Below are 25622 nucleotides of genomic sequence, written 5' to 3' on the forward strand. Positions count from 1 at the left end.
ATATACCTGCCCCTGGAAATTTCACTACATGCATCTGACGAAGTGGGTATTCACCCACGAAAGCTCATGCTCCAAAAACGTCTGTTAGTCTATAAGGTGCCACAGGATTCTTTGCTGTTTTTACAGATCCAGACTAACATGGCTACCCCTCTGATACTTGACAGCTGGCATAGTTTGCTATGAAAGCAACTTCACTGTCCTGGTATGTTTGCATACCCTGGGGTGCTTCACTGTGAAATGCTCCTAGGGCACTCAAGTTCTTCTTGGATAAGTCAGGATACTTAGCTGGGTACTGAAACAAAAGCAATTTAACACCACTAGTGTCATATCACTGCTTTTAAAGCTAAATTTTCCATTTACAGATTCTGAAAAACATAAATGTTAAAGAAGCAAAGATTTCGAGTTTGCTCCCACAGCTCATACACCAGCACTGATGTGAAATAGGTGTGAGCTGGAACAGCATTCTGGGCAGTGATATGCAAATGACAGTCACAAACATTCCATTCTGCTACATACATCCTTGCTATAGCAGGCAGCTTTTAAAGTGGTGGAGAGTTTTCACAGGTGGTAAAACGACAGACGTTTAATGTGAGCTGGGTCACCTGACATAAAAAACCCAACCCCTCTCACCAAAACCACAGTGGTTGGAGGGTAGTCTATTGTCAGGACGGGGTGGAAGGGGTTGTTGGTAAAACGAGTGACAGGATCAGATTTCAAACTGACTGGCAAACAAGGAGTGCAACATGGACTATCTCCCTTCTGGGTGTGTTCTTGATCCTTTCAGGATATGATGGTATTTGGGATAGTTCACAAGAAGGCATGGACACAGGGGATCATGTACTGAGAATGGGTTCTGGGTACATTTCAGGCTGGAATTAAATCTCATGGGTTCATTGTGGTTATCTTGTGATCTTTAAACTCTGGAGCTTTGCACTTTTGCCGTTTGGCAGCCAGAGAGTACATTGGTGTACCCTACTGCATTATTGCTCTAGGTGTCTTCCTGGACAGCCTGATGCAGCTATGCAGTGTGGCCCTGCTGGCGATTTCAGACCATTTCTCCATTTTATATGCTCTGCTCAGGCTATCTAGTATTTAAAACATCCACCCGTCCCTCTCAAAGAAGCAACATTATTTATAAATGTAAACATGCTGTCATAGCCCTAACATCTTGTTACAGATAAAGGAATTTCATCATCAGGCAATGAAAGGTCTAGCACTTCACTGAGAACATGTTAAACTCTAACTATGAGCAAATATTTTAGCCTAGCAGGGCTCTTTAGCATGGTATAATAACTGAGCTTGGGGCAGGAGTTGAATATGGGCACAATCTGCATTCAATAAAGGATGTATCAGTCCGGTCATTCAGTTAGCCTGCAGCCATCACCATGAGATCTGAGCACCTCGTAATGAACATTGGGAATAGCCTTTCTGAGAAAAAGAAGTCAATTTGTGCAAATGCAGAGGGAAACCACTTACCATTTTATTTAATCCATACAACACTTCCAGGTAGAACTTGAAAAGGAAGCTGACAAGCAGAGTTCTTCTGTATTCCACCTTCCCTCCTGGAGCTGAGGGGGAGAGAGAAATTTCTCCAAGCACCAGTCTGCAAGCTTCATCCAGCATCTGCTCATTCCATTGCCTGGTGGAGAAACAGACATGCACACACACAAATACCTGTTTATAATACTAAACTGCAGCTAAAGCCAAAGTGTTAGGTAACAAAAGTTTAATTCACATGGGCCTGATCTTGCAGTCCTTTTGTACCTTTTGATTTCAGCAGGAATTATGTGCATGTAAGGATTGCAGCAATCAAGTCTTAATAAGCTGACCACTGAGGGTAAGTCTACACTGCAGTAAAACACCAATGGTTGGCCTGTGTCAGTGGACTCAGGCTCGTGGGGCTCAGGCCGTGGGGCTATAAAACTGCAGTGTAGGCATGCAGGCTTACATTGAAGCCTGGGCTCTGGTATCCTCCCCCATCATGGGGTCCCAGAGCCTGAATTCCAGCCCGAGCCTGAATGTTTACTGCAGTTTTATAACTCTGCATTTCCCGAACCCTGTGAGCCCGAGTCAACTGACATGGAACAGTCATGGGTGTTTTATTGCAGCATAGACATGTCTTATTTGTTTCCAACTAATTGGTAACCATTTATATCATAGTGTATTAGCAGTAGAGTTGGTTGGAATTTTTCATTCCAATGTTTTTTTCTCATGAAACTAAGACCTTTTTTAGGGAATAGAAATGTTCAGGAAAATATTCAGATTTCCTCAAAATTTTCCATTTTTTGAAAATTTTCAATGGAAATGTTACTTTGGTCATTGTTTTTCATTTACTGGTGTGTATATTTTTTTCTACTGCCAATTTTAACCAGTTTCGACTTGTAAAAATTTTTCACTTTCAAAACAGAAATGTCATTTTGAAAAAATATTTTCCAAAAATAAAAAATGTTAATTAAAAAAAAAAAAAAGGAACAGAAAATTTTTAAAGCAAAACAAAGCACAACCAACCAACCAACCAACCAAAAAAGGTTAATTTCAAAATCCATCTGAACAAAACAAGTTAGAAATTGGTGGGATTATTTTATTTTAATTTTTCAACCCACTCTAATTAGAAGTGTCGATTACTTAACCCCTTCTTTATAGTACTGCTCTGCAGCATCATGCACATTTACATAAGATTAGTGTTCATTATAAGTACTACACACAGTACAATAATTACACAGAAAACATGCAGTCCTCCAGTTTTTAATAAGATCACTTATTGTCATTTAAAACTGATTGGGTTAAATTCACCACTTCTGAGACAGTGAGGTGTAAAATGCACCCTTGTTCCAGCAGAGGCTACTGTACTGGCAAATTCCTTTACCCCTGGCTACGGGTGTTCCACCAGGAAAAGGGAACTTTATCTTTGGGTTGGAGCTTCACAGGAGAACATCTGGGAGAGGTTGCCAGGGGATAAGTTGTATCAGGGTGGAGCATCCTGGATATTCCCTCTCCATTGTTATTGCTGTTCACTTTCTGGACAGTGGGGGTTGAGGCGAGATGTGCAACAGCTGTGATCTCTACATTTCAGTCTCTATCAGCAGAATTTGGCAGAACAAAGGGTTTATAAAGCCCACTACATTTCTGTCAGAGATGTACTAAATCATACAGTACCTCCCTATAAGCCTCTGGCAGGATTTCCTTGCACTGACTGTGATAGGGCCAGTGCCTCCATATAAAATATTCAGGTCCATAATGATGTCAGTGTTTGGTTTGAAAAGGACTCTCATTCCAGAATTCACAATTGATAGAGCGTTTCTCCGGCGCTCAGCCTGTCGGAATGCTGACACAAAGTCATCCTGATCAAAAGAAAGCAAAGAGGAATTCCATCACTGGCAGAAATTGACTCTATTCTGAGTCTTAATTAATCACAAGTGACTCAAAGAAAGAAAAAGAATATTTTTCTCAAATTATACAGTGATGTAGTTAAATTTTTGTATTTTTTCCAAGTACTAACTAGTGATGATCTGACATGTCCTGGAGGATATGCTTGTGATAAGCCTATTCACAGGCTGATATGACAAACTGAAGATTTCCACAATGGTTCAACGTGTTGTCAGAAGCACCCACTTTGAAGTGCTGGACAATCAGTATTGGCACTTCCAATGTGACTGGTGCACTATTGTTACTAAAGTTTGCTTCCAGCACAAAACCAGGTGGCTGTGCTGTGCCAAAGGACCTGATTTTGCTGACCGTTTTTTAACAATGGGATTTCTATACTTCATGTGACAGAGCCAGAGATTAAAGAGGGAGCTGCTGGCCACAGCCAATTCTGAATTGTTCAGAAGCCCAGTTCTGATTTGTCTGGAAGCCAAATACTCTTGCTCTAAATTAACATAGTAGCTTCTTCCATACTCGGCCTCAAGATATGTGACGGCTGCCTTCTTGGCTGTTCCACTTACTGGGGATTCAACTGGAGTCCTCCAGAGCTAAAACCATCGAGCCGATGAGCCAAAGCTCTGTAGCTGAGGGCTGTAACAAGTCATGTTCCCTGTGGATCCCCATTGGGTTAGAGAAACTCATCCTGAAATGTAGGTTTTAAATATATCCGTTCCAGAATTGGAGAGGGGCCCCGGCCAAGCCTCTAGATCTGAACAATCCCAGAACTTTGGGCTGTTTGAAATCCAGATCCAAGATTTAAATCCATCACTATTAGTGTTTGATGGGACTCAGACCCATCTCTCAGTTTCTGGTGCCCACATGAAATTTTAATGTCAGGATTACATGGCCAGAGGTGAGCCCTTTTACAACTGGAAGATTTTCTCAGCATGTTTCATTCCCACACATATCACCTGGGCAATATTCACTAGAAGCTGCCAGAAACCGAAAAAAACAACAACAAACAATGGGCATAAACAAGAGCGAGAATATGACCTACAAAAACAGCATCTGTGCCCCCACCCACACACTAGCAGCCCTTCGCTTTCTTGACTTTCTTGCAAATAATCTGATACCCTGCTCACACTAAGTAGCACCTTATTTGGTGAATGGGTAATTGATTTCAATGGGACTGTTCAAGAAGTAGGATCCTATCCTCCATGAGGAAGTGTGGCCAAATCAGGTCTCCATGGTGATAGATTCATTTTCTGTGGTGAGGCTGATGAAGTTCACCATCCTATCAGTGTTATTACTGACCGTTTGCTTTAGCTGTCTGGTGTGAGTGATCGTTTCAGTCAGACAGCAATGTTAGTCTCCATTCCCTTCTGTTCTCAGGTGCGAACAGCTCTCTTGGTGTTTTGAGATTTCCATGCTATAACTTCCAGGGACACACTGCAGTCTTGCTTTTTTATCTTCCCTTCTCCTCTTTGGAGGGACCTGGCTTATATTCCCCTTCCAAATTCTCCTCCAGTTCATTAATTGCCAACCATAATCACTGCTGGGATTCAGAATTTCTGAACAGAAGTGCTTCTGGTCTACCAGATTCAGTGTAGAGTGCACATACTGAGTTTACAGAGTCTGGGGCTTTTTTTTTTTTTTTTTTTTTTTTTTTACAAGAAATCTACCTGGGCCAGCCAGCCTTTAACTTAGCAAATTTGTTACTCTCTAAGGTGCCACAAGTACTCCTGTTCTTTTTGTGGCCTGTATGTTAGTTAGTTATGCTCAAAACAGGTACTAGTCCCATAAGAATTTATTTAGTGTTTAGACTCCATGAAATGCTTATAAGTTGCTGCATGCATTAAACTCACTTGTAATGTCTGTATTCCATGCTATAAGAAAATATGTAAAGTTTTGCTTTATAATTTTGAAAATATTTTCTCTGAACTTGTGAACCTAGGCATAGGAATCGTCCTGCCTCAACCATCCAGAAGGGCTATCAAAATCAGATGGCCCATCAAGGAACTTCACAATACAAAGGATTGGTTAATGGCCCTATTGAACCTGGGAAATGGTACATGCAAGGAAACTCATCTTGAGAATTTGGAAGCTGAATGAAGGAAATTAAACAAAAGTCACAGGAAAATTTTTGATGTTTTTTACTGTTTGAACTCTGACAGGTCTAGAGACACCAAATTGAAGCCAGAGATCCCTAGGGGCTGCCCCCTGGATCCGCCCTGAAAGACACTTTGAATTGACAGATCACTACAACTCTGTCACTCTTATGATTTGGATGGTAACTCATTTCTGTGTATATGTTTGCTTGCTTTAATCTGTCAACTCTAAATTTCTTTTTCCTAGTTAATAACCCTTTAGACAGGTTATTACATGACTGGCTATAGGTACTGTCTTTGGTGTAAGATCCAGAGTACCATCTGAGCTGATGTAAGTGACTGGTCTCTTGGGACTGGAAGCAACCTGAATGTGGTGTGATTTTTGGTGCAAGTGACCATTTATCACTAAGTCCAGTTTGGGTGGCAAGATAGACTGGAGAGTCTAAGGGGACGGTCTGTGACTGCATGATAAGACTGTTATAGTGATCCAGGAGTTCACATTTGTTACTGGCTTGGTGAAATCTAATCACAGAACACACCACCAGTTTGGGATGTCTTCCTTGTTTTTGACAATCTGCCCTGAGGCAGGCACTCACAGTTGTGAGGCACTCCAGACAGCATGACCGGGGTCTCCTTGTTTTCTCTTTTTAGCCTGGGCAGATCCTGCAGTGTCATCACTCGCAGAGATTCCCTTGGCTGTTTCCTGGTCTGTTTGAATCTCAGCACTCTCACTTTTATCTGGGTTTCTTCTGCAGTTTTCTCCATATCCACTAGAGGGATACCTAATAACACTACAGTTGCTAATACCACAATTTCCCTTCCCCAACTCCTTAGGGCCAGATTCCATCACCCTCACTCATAGTGATCTTATCTTACTCTGAGAGTTGTTCCACTGAAATCAACAGGACTACAGAGAGCAAGTCACTAATCACCAGATGGGAGGGGGCAGAATCTGGCCTTTCATTTGGCGGATGTGGTACCAGTATTACCTCGTCACTGGGATTAATGGAGCATCCTGTACTGCTACTGTACTGAGGAGGGATGCCTGCGCACATATTATGGGAGAGAGAAACAACATAAAGAGATCCAGTGCTTAGAAAGGTGGACAGGTGATAAAATGAGTTTCAGCTTGGCAAAATGCAAGCTGATATACCTGGGAGGACATAACACTACCCCTAGAAAGCAGACTTAGGGCTTGTCTTCATGTTCAGTGCCAGAGGCGCTGGACCAGGGAGGGTCCAGGGGTCATGGTCCTTCCATTTTTTACTGGCTGTAGGGGCGAGAGACCAGGGGCAGGGGGTGGAGAGGAGCAAGTGGGGCTTTGGGGGAAGTGATGGTGCGAGGACTCAGGGGAAGGGGCAGCGCAGAAGGCGGGGCCACGGTTTGGGCACCAGTGCCCCCCCCCACTTTTAGGGACCTTCTGCTTCTCCTGTTCAGCGCTACAGCTTCTTTTTAGTGAAGAAGCTCTCCCATCGACATAGCACTGTCTACCCTTGTGTGTGGTTAGGTTGATATAACTATGTTGCTCAGAGGTGCGGATTTTACTGCTGATCTCTTGTCCTTCCCTTACACAGTCCAGGTGGGTAAAGTGACCTAGATTCAGGGAGCCGGCCCCTCATGTTGCTCCTCACTCCCTCACCCCCCCCATAGCCCTCTAGGGGTGCAGGGAGGACCAATGTTCTGGCAGGGTCCGGGGGAGTGAGCAGCAATGCTGGCTGCTCTGTGCATCCAGGTCAGTTTCCCCACGTGGGCGCAGGAGGAGGGTGCAGGGTTAGGAGTGAAGGGGGAGTGCCTGGGGAGCCTGCTGAGGTCAGGGGCAATGGAGGGACACCTGTGGGTGCTAGGAGCAGTGTAGGAGGGGGTGTGCGGCATCCATGGAGGTCATTTTCCCTAAGGCCAGCCCTGGTAACCCCACTGAAGTCGGTGGTACTGCTCGTAAGGATTAATTGTGTCAAAACCATCTGCAGGATCTGTCCCCAGACGACGTTGGTACTGAAGTTCTTGCAGTGCATATTAAAATGATTTCCCTTTTGTTCAAAGGCTCTGTAACATTACATATAGCACACCCTGTTAAAAGAAGCCCAGAAAGGACCCCAGAGCACTTACCTTCTTAGAGTATGGGATGAGAACAGAGACTATGATTTCTTTTGGCTTAAGATCTGCATTTTCATATCCAGCAAGAAACCGATCATTTAAAGGAATCTGTCGTGTTCCATCTGTTGGAGAGAAGTGTAGTTTGTTAGAGAATGTGGAGTGTGAAAGGAAAGTCTGCACTTTGCAGATGCAAATCATCTAATCTGTGAAAGAAAAGTATACTAGAAAATACATCCTACATTCATACTCTAGTACTTAGGTATCTAGGAATGACACTGATCCCGCAAAAATTTTCCCATGAGTATTCAAATACAGATTCACAAAAAAGGAAAAAGGGCTCAAATCTGTAAGAAATCCTTCACAATGAATGATTTCACCAGCTCTAAACTCAGTGGCATGCAGTGACAATTTTAGTAAGGTATGCAACAACTTTTTAGATGACAGATGAAAAGTTTTATTTTCTAATATTGTAACACTGCTATTAAAAAAAAACAAATAAGTTTGCTAGCTCTGGTCTATCGCAAATGATTTGACTGTATATGTGCATTCCTTGTGTATTCCATTCTACATTTGCTGTGAGAGTTCGCTCTGGCTTGGTGTAAGCTGTAGGATATAACACTGGTGAGGAAAAGGTAGGTAATAGTGATCACTGTGAACAACTGCTGGGTGTATTTGATATTTTCTTTACTTCTCTGCACTTTTGTTTTGCCATTAATTAGACTTTCATGATTCCAAACTGGGCATTATATAGCAACCTGTTTGGAAGCTTTATGCCATAGGCTTTTACAAAGAAATATTGTTTTGCAAAGCAGTGGCTGGTGAGAGAGTATATGGTACCGAACAGGAGAACAAGTAAAAGAGAAGCATATATAAAAAAGGCAATTTTCAAGGATACACTTAAAACAGGAAAAGATTCAGGTGTACTAACGAAGTGAAAACAGTAAAGGCAACATCTTGTTTTTAAATATCTTAAACAGTTAAATAGATTTCTTGTTTTAGAAAACAGTAACATTTCAAATAAATTAATTATGTATGTAATTATCTAACAGCTTTGTTTAAAATGGCAATTTTAGTGTGCATATAATTTTTCTATAGAGTGCTCAATGAAAAGATGGTTACTCACCTTTGCAACTGTTGTTCTTTGAGATGTGTTGCTCATATCCATTGCAATTAGGTGTGCGCGTGCGCCGTGTGCATGCTCGTCGGAAGATTTTTACCCTAGCATCATTCGGTGGGTCGGCTGGGTCGCCCCCGGAATGCCCCTATAGCGCCGGATATATACCCCTGCCGACCCAATGGCCTTTCAGTTCCTTCTTGCCGGCTACTCCGACAGTGGGGAAGGAGGGCGGGTTTGGAATGAATATGAGCAATACATCTAGAAGAACAACAGTTACAAAGGTGAGTAACCGTCTTTTCTTCTTTGAGTGCTTGCTCATATCGATTCCAATTAGGTGATGCCCAAGCGCTACCTAGGCAGTGGGGTCGGAGTGAGACGTTGCAGAATGCAAAACTGTTGAGCCAAAGGCTGCATTGTCTCTGGACTGCTGAACCAATGCGTAATGTGAGGCAAAGGTGTAAATCGATGACAAGGTAGCAGAGCGACATATTTCCTGGATGGGGACATGAGCCACAAAAGCGGCAGATGAGGCTTGTGCCCGAGTAGAATGGGCGGTGAGATGGCTAGCCGGAATGTGAGCCAATTTGTAGCATGTTCGGATGCAGGATGTCACCCAAGATGAAATTCTTTGGGAAGAGATCGGCATGCCTTTCATTCAGTCTGCCACCGCTACAAAGAGCTGAGGCGAACGTCGGAAGGGTCTGGTCCTCTTGATATAAAAGGTGAGAGCCCTGCGGACATCCCAGATATGTAGTTGTTCCCGATGTGATGAGTGCGGCTTCGGGAAAAAGACTGTGAGAAAGATGTCTTGATTGCATCTGACGAAGTGGGTATTCACCCACGAAAGCTCATGCTCCAAAACGTCTGTTAGTCTATAAGGTGCAACAGGAATCTCTGCTGCTTTTTCAGATCCAGACTAACACGGCTACCCCTCTGATACTTGATTGACATGAAAGGCAGACACCACCTTAGGGAGGAAAGAGGGGTGCGGTCGCAGTTGTACCTTGTCCTTGTGGAATACCATATACAGGGGATCCGCTGTCAAAGCCCGAAGCTCCGATACTCGTCTTGCTGAGGTGATAGTGACAAGGAAGGCTGTCTTCCAGGAGAGGTACAGCAGCGAGCAGGTGGCCAGAGGCTCAAAAAGGGCACCCATAAGCTTGGCTAGCACCAGGTAGGGGTCGGGCATCTGACTTGAGGGTACAACCGCTCCAATCCCTCAAGGAACCTGGAAACTATGGGGTGAAAAAAGATTGAACTGCCACTTTCCCCTGGGTGGAAGGCGGAAATAGCTGCCAAATGCACCTTTATAGAAGAGACCACCAGGCGCTGCTCTTTTAGGGACCATAGATAATCCAGGACAGTGGGGACAGATACCTGTCCAGGGACTAACTTACTCTGAGCGCACCAGTAGGAGAAACGCTCCCACTTGTCATCCTCGTGGAAGGCTTCCTACTGCCCAGGAGCACCTGTTGTACCGAGGCAGAGCAACGCAACTCAGACTGGCTCAACCACACAGCAGCCATGCTGTGAGTTGAAGGAATTGCAGGTCCGGATGGTGAAGCCTGCCGAAGTCCTGTGTTATGAGGTCCGGCCAGAGTGGCAGGGGGATCGGGTCTGCCACTGAGAGGTCGAACAGGGTGTACCAATGCTGCCTCGGCCATGCTGGAGCAATGAGGATCAGGTGGGCTCTGTCCCTGCGGAGCTTGAGTAGGACTCTGTGGACGAGCGGAAACGGTGGGAAGGCATAAAGTAGGTGCCTCTTCCATGGGATCAGGAATGCGTCTGAGAGGGAGCCCAGGGAGTGTTCTTGGAAGGAGCAGAACACCTGGCACTTCCTGTTCTCTCGAGAGGCAAAGAGGTCTATGTGGGTCACTTCCAGAAAACAGAATGGATAACGTCCGGGCGTATCGACCACTTGTGAGACAGAAAGGACCTGCTGAGGTGATCTGCCAGAGTGTTCTGGACTCCTAGGAGAAAAGACACCATGAAAGCATTAGAGTAGGCTATGCAAAAGTCACAGAGGCGAATGGCTTCTTGACAAAGGAGGGAGGAGCGTGCTCCGCCCTGCTTGTTTACGTAAAACATGGCCGTTGTGTTGTCCATGAACACTGATATACAACGGCCTTGTAGATGGTCCCGAAACACCTGGCATGCTAGACGGACTGCTCTCAGCTTCCTCATGTTGATGTGCAGGGCCAGCTCTTTGGGCAACCAGAGGCCTTGAGTGTGAAGGATCCCGAGGTGGGCACCCCAACCCAGAGATGACACGTCTGTGGTTAGGGACACCGAGGGTTGCGGTAGGTGGAATGGCATCTCTGCGCAAACCACCAAGTGAGGGAGTTGAGAACCTTCCTGAGGATAGTGAGCACCGAATCCAGACTGTCTCTGTGTGGACGGTATATTGAAACAAGCCAGGTTTGGAACGGACGGAGACGTAGCCTCGCGTACTTGGTCAGGAAGGTGCAGGAGGCCATGTGACCTACTAGGCCAAGGCAAGTGTGCACCGACATTGTCGGAAAGGATTGAAGACTTCGAATTATTGAAGCCATCATTTGAAAACGAGACTGGGGGAGGCAGGCTCTGGCCAGATTGGAGTCTAGAACAGCTCCGATGAAGTCTATTCTCTGCGTGGGTGTCAGAGTAGACTTTTCTGTGTTGATCATGAGGCCTAGGCTCCCGAAGAGGTCTCTGACGATGAACAGGTGCTGCGATACTTGTGACTGGGAAGTCCCTCGAATGAGCCAATCGTCGAGATACGGGTAGACGTGTACTCGACGACGCCGGAGGGAGGTGGCTATTACAGCCATGCATTTGGTGAAGACCCTTGGAGCTGTAGAAAGGTCAAAGGGAAGTACCATGAACTGAAAGTGTTGGTGGTTGGCCACAAAATGGAGGTACGTCTGTGTGGTGGATAAATGGCAATGTGGAAATAAGCGTCCTTCATATCGAGGGCGGCATACCAGTCTCCCGGATCCAGGGATGGGATGATGGTCCCCAGGGATACCATGCGGAACTTCAGCTTTATCAGGAATTTGTTGAATTCTCGCAGGTCTAGGATTGGTCGTAGACCTGCCTTTGCCTTGAGGATTAAGAAGTAGTGGGAATAGAACCCCTTGCCCCTCATGTCTTTTGGCACCTCCTCTATGGCTCCCAGTTTTAGGAGCGCTTGGACCTCTTATAAGAACACTTGCTCGTGAGAGGGGTCCCTGAAGAGGGATGGGTAGGGACGGTGGGAGGGGGGTGTTGAAACAAACTGGAGGTGGTATCCCGCTTCCAGCGTGTGGAGGACCTAACTATCTGAGGTTAGCAGGGACCAGGCAGGGAGGAAATGGGAGAGGTGGTTGAAAAAGGAGAGAGAAGGATCCAGTAGGATAACTGGTGGGCCGTCCTCGGGCGTCCCATCAAAAGTTTTGCTTGGGCCCCGTTGGTGGTTTAGGAGGCACTTGACTTTGGGTTCCTTGAGGACCAGACTGCCTCCGCCAATTCCCCCTGCCACGCCTTCTAGCAGCGTCCTGATGTGGCCTAGATTGGTTGAAAGGGCGGTGTGGCTGGGGCCGGAAGGATCTTCTTTGGGTCACTGGCATGTGCATACCCAGCGAGCGCATTATGACCAGGTTGTCTTTCAGGCTTTGCAACCTGGGGTCGGTTTTGTCTGAGAAAAGGCCCTGGCCCTTGAAGGGTAAATCCTGAATGGTCTGTTGCAATTCAGGGGGAAGGCCTGAAGCCTGGAGCCAGGAGATACGCCTCATCGTCACTCCGGATGCCAGAGTCCTGGCAGCCGAGTCCGCTGCATCCAGAGAGGCCAGGAGGGAGGTTCTTGCTACCTTTTTACCCTCTTCAAGCAGGGCCGTAAACTCTGGACAGGACTCCTGGGGAAGAAGCTTCCCCATGGACACCCACATATTAAAGTTATACCAACTTAGGAGGGCTTGTTGGTTTGCCACCCTAAGTTGGAGGCCCCCAGCCGAGTATATTTTGCGGCCTAGGAGGTCCATGCGTCTAGCGTCCTTCGCCTTAGGAGCTGATGCTTGCTGGCCATGATGCTCCCGTTTGTTCACCGATTGGGCAACCAGAGAGCAGGGAGGTGGGTGGGTGCAGAGATATTCGTACCCCTTTGAGGGGACCATATATTTCTTCTCTACTCCCCTAGCTGTAGGTGGAATTGAAGCTGGGGATTGCCAAATGGTGTCCGCATTGGCTTGTATAGTGCGGATGAACGGGAGAGCCACTCTAGTGAGTGCATCAGCTGATAAGATGTCCATGACTGGGTCCTCTATTTCAGTGACCTCCTCCATCTGCAAGTTCATATTCTGGGCCACCCACCTCAAGAGGTCTTGATGGGCTCTGAGATCGATTGGTGAAAGGCCCGAGGAGGATGTTCCTGCTACCGCCTCATCAGGTGAGGAGGAGGAGGAAAGGCTTGGGACCAATGGGTCCTGAGGTGGATTGAGCACTTGAGAGGCGTCATCTGCATCAGGTGGAACCTCAATGACTGCAGAGGGAATTGGAGCCTCGTCCGTGCTCGTAGGGGGAGGGCGGCTCACTGTCGTCTCTGGTACCCGGTGTTCTGGCGGGGCCGAGCGTTGAGCCACTGATGGGGCACCTTGGGCCTGGTGGTATGCCCATTGTGTCCAGAAGGATCAGTGATGAGGCCCTTGTTCGTGGCTTTGTCTCTCCAGATATTGGCTGGGGATGTCAGAGTCCCCCTCCTGACGGTAGGATGCACTGCCAGCCTGAGAGGATACTGATGTGTGTCTGTATTATAAGCATCTTTCCCAAATCTGGACCTTAGCGTCCAGAAATTTGGGTGCCTGCATGAAACCCTTTAAGCTTAATTACCAGCTTAAATTTGATATTGCTGCCACCATTTAAAAATTTTAGTGTTTTGGCTTACTCTGGTCTCCCCAAACCCTTCCCTGGGGAACCCCCAAGACTCAGATGCCCTGAGTCTACAACAAAGGGAAATAACCCACTTCCCTTCCCCCTCTCTTTTCCACCCAGACTTTCCTCTCTGGGCTAACCTGAGAGTTACTGATGCAAGTGATGCAGAAAAAGGAATTGAAGCCTCGTCCGTGCTCGTAGGGGGAGGGCGGCTCACTGTCGCCTCTGGTACCGATGTTTTCTGACGGGCTGAGCGTTGAGCCACTGAGACAGGGCACCTTGGGCCTGGTGGTATGCCCATGGTGTCCAGAAGGACCAGTGATGAGACCCCTTGTTCGTGGCTTTGTGCCTGTGGATATTGGCTGGGGATGTTAGATTCCCCTCCTGATGGTAGGATGCACTGCCAGCCTGAGACGAAACTGATGTGTCTCAAAGGCCACAGTGGTGCAGCTAGACCTGGTTGAGAGATCCTGGGAGGGCGCCACTGTTCTTGATGCTCGATCCCAGAGTGGTACCAGGGAGCAGTACTGGGAGCTATGGTGGTACTGCGAGCGAGACCGGGACCTTCTACCGTACCGGTGCCAGGAGGTTGACCTGGATCTCGAGTCCCTTCTCCTAGAGCAACTGTGGGATACACAGTACCGAGATCGGTGCTGAGAGCCAGATCGGTACCAGGAGTATTTGTCAGTGAACGAGATGTTGAAGATCGCCGCGAGTGCGACCGGTACCGCGATGGAGAGCGGTGCTGGGACTGCGAGTGGCGCTGGGAGCGGGAACGACGTGATGGAGAGTGTCTGCGAGACCGTGATCTGAAATGATGTCTCTCTGGTGGACCGACAGAAGGAGGCCTTACGAGGGCCGGCTTGCCGATGGATTGAACAACCTGCACTGGCGGTGCCGGGGGTTGAGGACATATTGGCTCCATCATAGCAATGAGCTCCCTTGCCGTAGAGAAGGTCTCCGGCGTAGAAGGGAGAACAAGCTCAACCACAGCCGGAGCCGGGCAGGTGTCTGGCACTGGACTCAACGGCCTTTGTGGGACTGGAATTGACGATGCTGCGCCAGGTGGAGCTGCAATCTGCGGTGCCGGCTTCGACGGTGCTGCAGCGGATGACAGTGTCCGACAAACCGTCTTAGATGAGTGCTCCTTCTGCGAGACCACAGTCGGAGCACTATGTCGTTTCCCAGTCGGGGAAAGGGAGCGGCGCCGAGGAGTCGGTGCTGGTAGAGGTCAGTGCCGGGACTCCTTCTCGGTACCGGAGTGATCCGGTGTGAAGGGGCGCTCCTTACCGAGGCAGTCTGTTTGGCGCTTAGTACCGATGTTGCAGGACTAAGTGCCGACTCCATGAGGAGCTGCTTCAATAGAAAGTCTCGGTCCTTCTTCGTCCTTGGTTTAAATGACTTGCAAATGCGGCACTTGTCAACAAGGTGGGATTCCCCTAGGCACTTAAGGTAGGAGTCGTGGAGATCCCCTATTGGCATCGGCTTCTGGCACACCGAGCACGGTTTGAATCTCAGTGCCTTGGGCATGGGCCCACACCGGGGTGGAGGAAAGGGGCTAATCCCCAATCCCCCTTCAACTATATACACTAACTATGAATAGAAGTACTAACACTAACTATAACTACAAGAACTCGAACTATAAACACAGTAAAGAGCAAAGAACTACGAGAAGCTACGGATGCGGAGATCAACAAAGCCACGCTCCACAGTTCCAGTGACCGTCACGGGCGTTAAGAAGGAACTGAAGGGCCGTTGGGTCAGCAGGGGTGTACATCCGGCGCCATGGCGGCGCCACTCCAGGGGGCGACCCAGCTGACCCACCGAGTGTGCTAGGGTAAAAATCTTGTGATGAGCGTGCACATGGCGCCCGCACACCTAATTGGAATCGATATGAGCAAGCACTCGAAGAAGAATTACTATTTTCTCCTATATATAAGTTTAATGGAATTTGGCCAGTGACCACCTCTGACTGATCTCTGCTTACCTTGGTTCCTTCCTGCAGCACATGCCTTGTGTATTCAGTTAGACACATGGATGCCTCATGTTCCACAAAATGGTGTCTTCCAGGTGTTGTATGTAAGGTCATGCTGTCTGGAGGACACTATTTTGTAGAACAAAATGACATCCTCCATGCTTGTTTGGACCAGGGGCTGCCATTTTTTTCTGGGGCATACAAATTGCTTGCCCTGGTCTAAAACTAAAGTTCTCCATTTCCATGGAAGTCAAGGGAGTGTGATCAGCATGTTTCAGGATCCAGTCTTAGACTGTAAACTCTCCAGGGTAGGGACACTTGTCTTTGTTGTCCCTGTTCAGTAGCATGCACTTTGGTGCTATACAAATAATAAATGCTAATAACACTGTGCTGTATGCATGATGTTGAATAGTGCTGATTTTAGTGTCAGTAATAGATAGACAAATTAGTAAGCTGATTAAGTAGCTCTCCTCTTTTTACTCAAAAGCTTTAAACAAAAACATTTAGGACATTAAACAGTTAACATGCAGGAAGCTTTAAAGGCAGAAATTATCCGACTTCATGATTAGCAAATTATCCTGGAACATCTTTGGTTCAAAGCTGCTACTCATTAAGGCCAAGATTTTCAAAGTGGTCATTGATTTTAGGTGCCAGCATGAAATACTTGGGCTTTATTTTCAGAAGTGCTGATCCCTTTCCCCCGCATAATCCCAGTGACATCAGTAGGAGTAGTGGGTGCTCAAAATGTATGAAAATAAGGTATGTGTTTTCTCAGGCTGGGTAAGACATTAGCAGCAAAAACAACCATGGGGAGGGTGTAAGAAACTGTAGGTTAAAGCTGGCCAGTCTGGCCTGGCAGCAATGTGGGGAGGTTGTTGATACCACATGGACATCTTTCTCTTCCTTGCCCCTCCACTTCACTTTCACAGCACTGTCAGTTTTGTTCCCTTCTGCACCTGGCAGCAGGAAGGAATGTAGCAGACTGCATTAGCTAACACTTTTTGCCAGTGACAGTCACAGGAAAGCACCAGAATAATTTTGTCCTGTGTCTGCCAATGTGGAGCAAACAAGTGAAGATACCCATCGCTTGTACTGCTAATTGTGCTCTACAGTGATGCTCTCACAGATACGTAACAGAGAGATGCTGAATCTTACCTTTTGATGCCAGACTGAGGACAGAGTTGCCAACTGCTAGGACAGGGTTCAGATCCCAGGTTGAACCTCTACTTACAATATGTCCACCTAAGGACTTTAACAAACGAAGAGGCTATTTTAATTGCTGTCTTTTCCATATATAGCAATATTGATCTAAAACATGATGCTATTTTTAGGGATATTAAAAAGTTAGGGTAATTTATTGTTCAAACTTCATTGAAGTTTCATATTCAAACTTTTCTAAATGATAATTTCCCTCATTTTAATTTACAGCTCATGGAAGTTCCTGACCTATAACCCCAGACGAAGGACACCAACATGACCCCGGGTAGATGATCTGCCCAAAAATAGAGAAAAGACCACTCCCTCAGCCAGAGATGAGAGGCCACAAAAGAACTAGGGCAACTGAGTTTTAAAGAAAAATGGAAGAGTGGGGTCAGAGGCAATGATGAAAAGCCTTTCAAAGTGGGGAGAAGCAAAGGACATCTTGATTCTGAGCTTCCACACAGCAAGTGGGCAAATGTGTCACTGCTTATCTGGCAAACTCTGCTATTATTTGTTCATTTCAGTAGTAGCTGACACAGGTGCTGGCTTCCTTCTTTCCCCAGGGGTGCTCAACCCTCACTCCACCCCAGGCCCTGCCCCCACTCCACTCCGTTTCCCAAAGCCCCCCTTCTGCCCCACCTCTTCCCACCCAGTTCCACTTCCTCCCCTCAAGAGTGCCCCATACCTGCTCATCCTCCTCCCTTGCAGTGCCTCTTGCATGCTGCAGAACAGCTGATCACAGTGGGCAGGAGGTGCTGGGGGAGGATTTGACCGCTGGGGCTGCTGGTGGGTGGGAGGTGCTAAGGGGTGGGGGAGGGAGCTGGCTGCTGGTGGGTGCTAAGCACCTGCTATTTTTTTTCAGCACCTATGGTCAGAGGTGCCATGTGAAAGGCCCTGGATGGCTATGTACTTAAATCTCATTCTGGAGGGAGAAAGATAACTTCAGTCCTTGGCTTCTTTGCCAATAAGGGTGTTGCCAATTAGTGTGTTGTGGACACCGGTCTATTGGTAATGACAGAAAGCCCCGATTTAGTTCACATAAGATATCAGATAGTAATGCCTTTTAATCATTACCAGCATGGACTGAATTTGAACTGGTTACCTAGATGGAAAGGCTCTGAGATGCTAGTCAAGCCCCAGAGACAGCCAGCTCTTCTCTAAACAAGCTTTACAGATTTGTAAGTGAAGATCATAGATATATACTTTCAGTGCTGGCCTGTTTACTATAATCATTGAAAACATACAGCCAAACTCCTGATTTGTTCTCCAGCTAGGGTTTTCAGCTGCTGCAAGAGAGCATGGAAAATCTTTGTCTTCTCCTCTGGAAGCTCCGGGACTACTTTCATCAGGATGTCTCTGAGTTGGGCCAGAGAACAGGCAGCACCTATCACTAGTCCTGAAACCCAATTATTTTAAATAGTGAAATAGGAGCATCACACTTTAAATGATCACAATTGTACCTGACCATGGAAATGTTGCTTCTATAGTCAGCTTTCATCAGGTATATTTCACACACACAAATCTACAGGATAATTTTATTTGGGCCAGACACTGAGATCTTTATTCAGGTAAATTCCCATGAGGCAAATAGCAGTCTGACTGAGCGGGGCTAAGGATGGAGTAAAAACTGTTGAAAGACTCCAGAATTTGGCCCCATGGGCCTGACCCAGAACCCATTTCAGTCAATGGAAACAATGGCATTGATTTCAATGGATGTTGGATCAGGCTCTGTTTCAGTAGAGACTTGTAGAGCATTTTGGAAGATTTCAGTGGTTGTAAAAAGCCCTTCTTTTATTAAGGGCATTCTCTAATGTGGACCTCGATAAAAGGTGACAATTAAATGGACAGTTGTGTGGATGTGTGTGGTGTAGTGATTTACAAATATTTATAATTTCAATTCATCGATCAGTACTATTTCAATGTCAATTCCAGAGCTAAGCGAAAAGCAAATAGGGAAACAACCATTTGCAATAAAATCCCAGTTTGTCTGATTTTTATAAACAGCTCTGTCCAGTGCCTCCAGGAAAAAATTGGGCATCACATACTTTTGCTACAGCTTCAATTCCATGTTACATATTAAGATGTGACATAATGGAACAGATACTCAGCTGGTGTAAATCAGCATCCATGGAATTACACTGGCTTGGACCAACTGAGAACTTGGCTCAGTGGCTCCAAAGAAAATCTTTTGGCATATTGGATCAAAGATCTATGCATGAGCATCTCTATATAGATTGTAGGCTTTGCCAGACTAATGACTATGACAAAGAACCTTGTAATTTCTACCAACAGAAAAAACTATAGGACCCTCCCACATGCTCCTCTCCTGCAGAAAAATGAATGAAAGATGGTTTGAACAAAGAAATTTATGGCAGCAGAGTTTCAGAATTTGAACCTCCCCATCCTGTTCTCTCCATATGGCAGGTAGGCTGATAGACTGGATAGTGGTCGTATTGCACTGAGCACTACTAGAGAATAAAATGTTCCATGTACATATGAGTCAAAGATTCTAATTATTTATGGTGTCTAACAACACATTACTCAAGAGGATTTTTAGGCAAATCAAGGACTTACCATTGTTTGTATTACTCACAACATGCAGATCTGGAATCCTAGTGGGATGGATGAAAACTGGATGATGAACACCATCAAGTTTCATCTCAAGTCCTGAAGACAGAGAATTATAATGAGATTGAAGAAAAGCAGAAGAAAACAGCTGCGTTAGATTTCCAGAACTGTGAACTAAACATACCCCCATCCTTTCTGCCACCAGGGCTTGTAACTTTAGTGTCACATGGGATTACTTTCCCTGAATTCTTCCTATAGCCAAGCAGTTGCAAAATCCTGCTGGTTCTTCCTGTCCAATATCCCAAAGTCTCCATCCTGCTGCCTTTCCCATTCCATGTTCCTCTCTCTCCTCCCCTCTGTATTCTCTGCTTTTCATGCTGCGCCCCTCAGGTCTAGTGAATATGCTGCCAGCAAAAGTATCTCCTAGTGCTCTGCAAAGCTCCTCAGTTCCCTGCACTTGTCTCCTGTCTCCTTCCATATCAAATTCAGATTCCTCACCTCAGCTTTAGAACCCTACCGAATTGTGCCCCTGCCTCCATCTCTTCCCTAGTCATCCATTACTTCCTGCTTCCGTCTTGCACTCCACCAGCTCAGCACAACTGCATAACCTTCTGTTTCCTTCTCCCACCAGCATCTCTATGCTTATTCCCACATCAACCCCTATGCCTGCGACAACCATCACTGACCTCCTGCCTAATATATTTTCAATAAGGAGCTAACAAGCTGTGCATATATGTAGTGTGACAAAGTTCCTCCTCTACCTTGGTGGGTCCTGTGCTTCTTGGCAGATTTGCTCACCTCAGTGATCTTCCCCACAGTCTGGGTCAACTCCTCCTGCGTCTGATCAGGAGTTGGGGGAACGCTGGTCCTCCTTCTAACTCTGGGTTCCAGCCCAGGGCCCTGTGGATTGAAGCTGTCTATTAGTACCTCCTGTAACAGCTGCTGACAGCTACAACTCCCTGGCTACTTCCCCATGGCCTCTCCAAACACCTTCTTTATCCCCACAGGATCTTCCTCCTGATGTCTGATAATGCTTGGCTCCTAAATCCTCAGCAGTACACTCTCTCACTCTCAGCTCTTGCCTTCTTGCTCCCAGCTCCTCACTCGCACTCCTTCTCCTCTGGCTCCACATCCTGCTGACTGGGGTGAGCTCCTTTTTAAACCCAGGTGCCCTGATTAGCCTGCCTTGATTGGCTGCAGGTGTTCTAATTAAAGTAGCTATATCCACTGCCTTCTAGAAAGGTCTTAATTGGCTCCAAGTGCCTTGATTAACCTGGAGCAACTGCCATTTCGTTACCATGGTCCTAGGGATTTGTTTAGCCTGGGGCTAACATACCTGTTTCTCAGTACTTTACTGTAGCCATCTGGCCTTGCCCCATCACAGTAGTAATATGCTTACTTCCTCCCTCATCCTCCTTGCCCAGCCCTGTCATGCAGCTAATTTAGGGCTTGACTGATGCCCACAGAAATCAATGGACTTTGACTTCAATGGGCACTGGATCAGACTTTTAGACTACATTGCAAGCTCCCAAGAACCTGCCATTTTAGTGGTTTGTGAAGCGCTGTGGTCACCTTTATGGGTGCTATATTAATAAATAAAAACACAGTAAAGTTTCTGTTGTCGATGACCACGGGGGTGGGGGGGTGTCTGAAAATTAAAGTCTCTTTAAATCTTTTTGGACTCAGTTTCACCCTCACTGAGTAAACAAATTCACAGATAACAGCTCAGTCTGGAATTTCATGTAATGAGACATGCTCTTATTCTACCCACTTGCACCACTTCCCCTGGGAAGGAAGGGGTTCAGACCCTACACTCCCACCCCAGCATTACCTCTGAAATACTCGCCCCTGTGCTCTGCACACCTACACTGGAAATGCTCTATCCCAAGCCTTCCTCAAGACTCCACTCATTCAATCAGCTTTCCCACCCTTATCTCTTCTCTGCTACTCTTGCTGCTTTCTTAACTTAACCCCTCAAATTATAACACTGTAACAATAAAATCTATCTATAATATTGAGGAACCCAATAAGATGTATAGAAGTTCCTACCCTTATCTTTTCAATATGGACTATGTCCTTTGTCATCCTTGTAGTGTTCTGTCTAACTGAAGGTCTGCCCTGCAGACTCTTACTCCTGTGAATGGTTGTTACTCCATGCAAGTCATCTCACCGAAGTCAATGGGTGGGGTATAGTCCTCTGACCATGGAATCAATAGATCAGGGTTCTAGTCCCAGTTGTGTCACTGAGGTGTCATGTGAACTGGGGTAAGTTACCCAGACCTGAATATTCAAACGGAGCCTCTAATTTTGGGTACCTATCTTTGGATGCCCAGTTTGAAGCACCAAAGGCCTGATTTTCAGGGGTGCTGAGCACTTGCAACTTCCATTAACTTCAACTGGATTGTAAGAATGACAAGAGGCCCTTAGACCCTCCATACCCACACTGGTGTTCCCTACAATGAGAGGTGCTTTAGGGTACATGGCCTTCAGCTCCAGAAGTTCCCTGAGGTTAGTGGGAGAAATCCATGTTGTTCTTTCCCCACGGAAAACCAGAGTTCTTTTTCGCTGTTCCTGAGCCATTCTCTGTAGGGGAAATGACAGACGTCAAGCGCTCCAGGGCTAACAAACGTATTTGTCAACCAGTGTAAAGTAGAACAAAACACTTTAAAATAACTGTTAATAATACCTTGTATTTAAATAGTGTCTTTAACCTGAGGTTCCCATTGAGCTTTACAATGGTATGTTTAATTATCCCCATGTTACAGATAGGGAAACTGAGGCACAAAGAAGATAAGTGACTTGCCTGAGGTAGCGTAACAAGTTAGTAGTACAGAACCTAAGTGTCTTGACATCCAGTCTCCTACTCTAATCGCTAGCAAAGACTCCCTTCATTATGGTTGTTCAGTGACCAGCCAAAGCAAAGCGATTATATCTTAAGAACTGAGGTTTTGTCACCTTCTCTGCCTGGGCATTAAATTTCCCCTGGAGCTTTACATAATAGAAAGGGTTCGGCCTGGTATTTTTAGCAAAGCGTACGCCATTGCTGTTCAGTGTGCTATGTGCTGCCTGATGCTTTCCTTCCCAAACATGACTGAATTTCAGCAAGATTTAGCTTCAGTCACACCTGACAAGGGAATGCCAGAGAAATTCATCAGATGAACTCTCATTGGCTTAAGATTCTCAAGGGGCAAGTTCAGTTCCAGTGAGGTTCTGCTCTGAAAAGTGACTGTATGAAAAGGCACAGTCTTACTAAGCTGATCTATTAGTATTCAAAGACAGATCTGACTTTGACTATCATCATTTTGTGTTTCTTTTTACTCCTGTTAAACATGATGAGTCAACATAGCTGAGATGGAGTGAGCTGGATTCTTGTCTTTTTTGCACTTCAATGGAATTGTTTACTAATTTCCAATCCTGTTACACCTGAGCAACTCCCTTGGAGACAGTGGGGCTCCACAGGTGTGCTGCGGAGCAGTGGTTCTCAACCAGAGGTATGTGCACCCCTGGGGCTACGTAGCGGTCTTCAAGAGGGTACATCAACTCATCTAGATATTTGCCTAGTTTTATAAAGGGCTACATAAAAAATACTAGCAAAGTCAGTACAAACTAAAATTGTTTATACTTCTCTATATACTATACACTGAAACGTAAGTACAATATTTATATTGAAATTCATTTATAATTATATGGTAAAAATGAGAAAGTAAGCAATTTTTCAGTAACAGTGCGCTGTGACACTTCTGTATTTTTATGTCTGATTTTGTAAACAAGTAGTTTTTAAGCAAGATGAAACTTGGGGGTATGCAAGTCAAATCAGACTCCTGGAAAGGTGGATAGTCACCGCTATGGAGCATAATTTGATGTCCTTGTGGTTGTACAGGTGGAAGCAAGGGCCCTAGCATTGCCTCCAGAATCGTTGTAACTGATATTGCTACATACAAAGGAAGAGCCAGCTTAACTCCTTGAGCTCATGATGAGTCTACAAGGCTGGAAGTTAGAAAGATGAAGATAATAAAACATATCATGGGCTGCATATTAGTACACATAGTGTCTTTTCACTGTGTAGCCATATCTCCACCCCTCAGAGAGAGCCATTTTATCTAATACAGGAAGGAGGCAGGGAGGACTAGTGGACAGAAGAGTGCCTGTCAAAATCTGGTTTCTGTAGGCAATTAGAATTTCCTCCTCATGTGCCACAATCTCACCTGGCATATGAAAAAATCAGGTAGTAGCAGGACACAATCAGAGTTGGTCAGAGCTGCTGCTCTGATCCGAACTAGTCTCTACAATATGTGAAAGATTTTTTCATTGCCCCTTTTTGACCTGAGTGGCTAATCAAAATTGGAGATCCTATAGATTGTTCCAATGGGCTGTACTGTAGTTTCTTTGATGCAATCTTATTTATTTGCAAGGAGTGTACCAAGTCTTGCTTTTCTGAATGTAGGAAGAAAATGTAGGACTGGAAGGGACCTTGATAGGTCATCTAGTCCAGTCCTCTGCACTGAGGCAGGACTAAGTATTATCTGACCCATCCCTGCAGGTGTTTGTCTAACCTGTTTATTAAAACATCCAATGACAGAGATTCCACAACCTCCCTCTGTAATTTGTTCCAGTGCTTAACCACTCTGAACAGTTAGGATGTTTTTCATAATGTCCAACCTGAATCTCCTTTGCTGCAATTTAAGCCCATTACTCCTTGCCCTTTGCTCAGTGGTTAAGGAGAATAATAGATGCGGTGGCAGCAGGATGGAGTGGGCAGTGAGCTGCTCCTTCCCTTCCCTCTTCCAGTTCCTGCTGGCTCCCAGTGACCTCAGTTGTGGTTTGTTTGTTTTTCTCAACCAGTGAGGTGCTCCCTTGCCACCCACTTCTGGGTCATGAGCCACTTAGGCCTGGTCTGTTGCAGGTCCATGGTAGAGGCAGAGGAGCAAGAGGTCTTGTGGTAGGCAGAAGGAAGAGAGGGGTTTACTGGAGGGCCATGGAGAAGAACTAAGAGCTATTGGAGGGTCTCAGAGGGATGGAAGAAAGCCAGGAGGGAGGAATTTAGGCCATGCTGGAGTCAGACAGAGAGGAGAAGGAAGTTGGGAAGGCAAAGGAGGAATGTCCACACCTAAATCAGTCTGAGCAGGCACAAAGAAGTTAGGATTGACTCAGTTCAGAGGAGAGGTGAAACTTTAGCTCAGTTGGGGTGGGTGGTGGCTCTTGTTTCAAATCCCAGAGGTTGTTTGTTTGTTAATTGCTTAAAATGTTCCCAGACTCTGTCTGAATGCTGGAGTCAAACAACCATTTCATATACACAAATACTCACTTTGGGCCTGCCAGGTGCACGTGTATTGTTTGATTTGTTCCAGCATTACAGAGATCATTAATCTTTATACAGTTGGTTTGGTTTTTAAACTGGTTGATCCACAATGCATAGCTGGTTTGCTTTTTTTTAGCTGCCTTCTATTGTAGAGCATATATTAAGCAAGAGAAGTGGTTCTCAAATTTTTGTACTGGGGGATCCCTTTCACACAGCAAGCCTCTGACTGTGACCCCCCCTTTCAAATTAAAAACACATTTTTTATATTTAACACTATTACAAATGCTGGAGATGGGGTGGGGTTGGGGGGTGGAGGCTGACAGCTCGTGACCCCCATGTAATAACCTTCTGACCCCCTGAAGGGTCAAGGCCAAGACTATAACAGGGTTCAAAAAAAGAACTAGATAAATTCATGGAAGATAGATCCATCAATGGCTATTAGCCAGGATGGGCAGGGATGGTGTCCTGAACCTTTGTTTGCCAGAAGCTGGGAATGGGCGATGGGATGGATCTCTTGATGATTACCTGTTCTGTTCATTCCCTCTGGGGCACCTGGCATTGGCCACTGTCATAAGACAGGATACTGGGCTAGATGGACCTCTGGTCTGACCCAGTATGGCTGTTGTTATAACCCCAGTTTGAGAACCCCTGAGCAAGAGGCACCTGTGTGTCCTTAAACTGGTATGATACGTGTCCAGGCTAGTCTACACTTAAAACGCTGCAACTGCACTGTTGCATCTGTGCCACTGTAGCACTTCAGTGTAGACACCACTTACTTCGATGGGAAGGATTCTACTATTGGCATAGGCAGTCCACCTCTCCAAGAGATTTTTCATACCTCTGAGTGAAGTAGTTATGCCAGCCTAATTTTCCTACCACACCCTGGCCTGTCTTTGAAAGGCATGTGCCTGAGAATGCAAGGGTTAAATGGATCACACTTAAAAAGAAAATATTTCACAGTCAGCTTTCACAATTTGATTGAAGGGTCTTAGCTGCAGACAGTTTGGCTCCTTG

General features: G+C 45.9%; 1 protein-coding gene across 1 annotated transcript in view; it reads right to left on the reverse strand.

Annotated features, from left to right (window-relative positions):
• Positions 1–25622, reverse strand: part of LOC116836083 (aldehyde oxidase 2-like) — a 127133-nt gene that overhangs the window by 71382 nt on the left and 30129 nt on the right. The window contains 8 exon segments of the mRNA XM_075070025.1: positions 191–292; positions 1477–1639; positions 3157–3341; positions 7578–7687; positions 16697–16790; positions 17986–18137; positions 19316–19408; positions 21748–21892. Coding sequence (XP_074926126.1) covers positions 191–292; positions 1477–1639; positions 3157–3341; positions 7578–7687; positions 16697–16790; positions 17986–18137; positions 19316–19408; positions 21748–21892 — 1044 coding nt within the window.

Source organism: Chelonoidis abingdonii, chromosome 10 (assembly GCF_003597395.2).
Source record: "Chelonoidis abingdonii isolate Lonesome George chromosome 10, CheloAbing_2.0, whole genome shotgun sequence".
Classification (NCBI taxonomy): domain Eukaryota; kingdom Metazoa; phylum Chordata; order Testudines; family Testudinidae; genus Chelonoidis; species Chelonoidis abingdonii.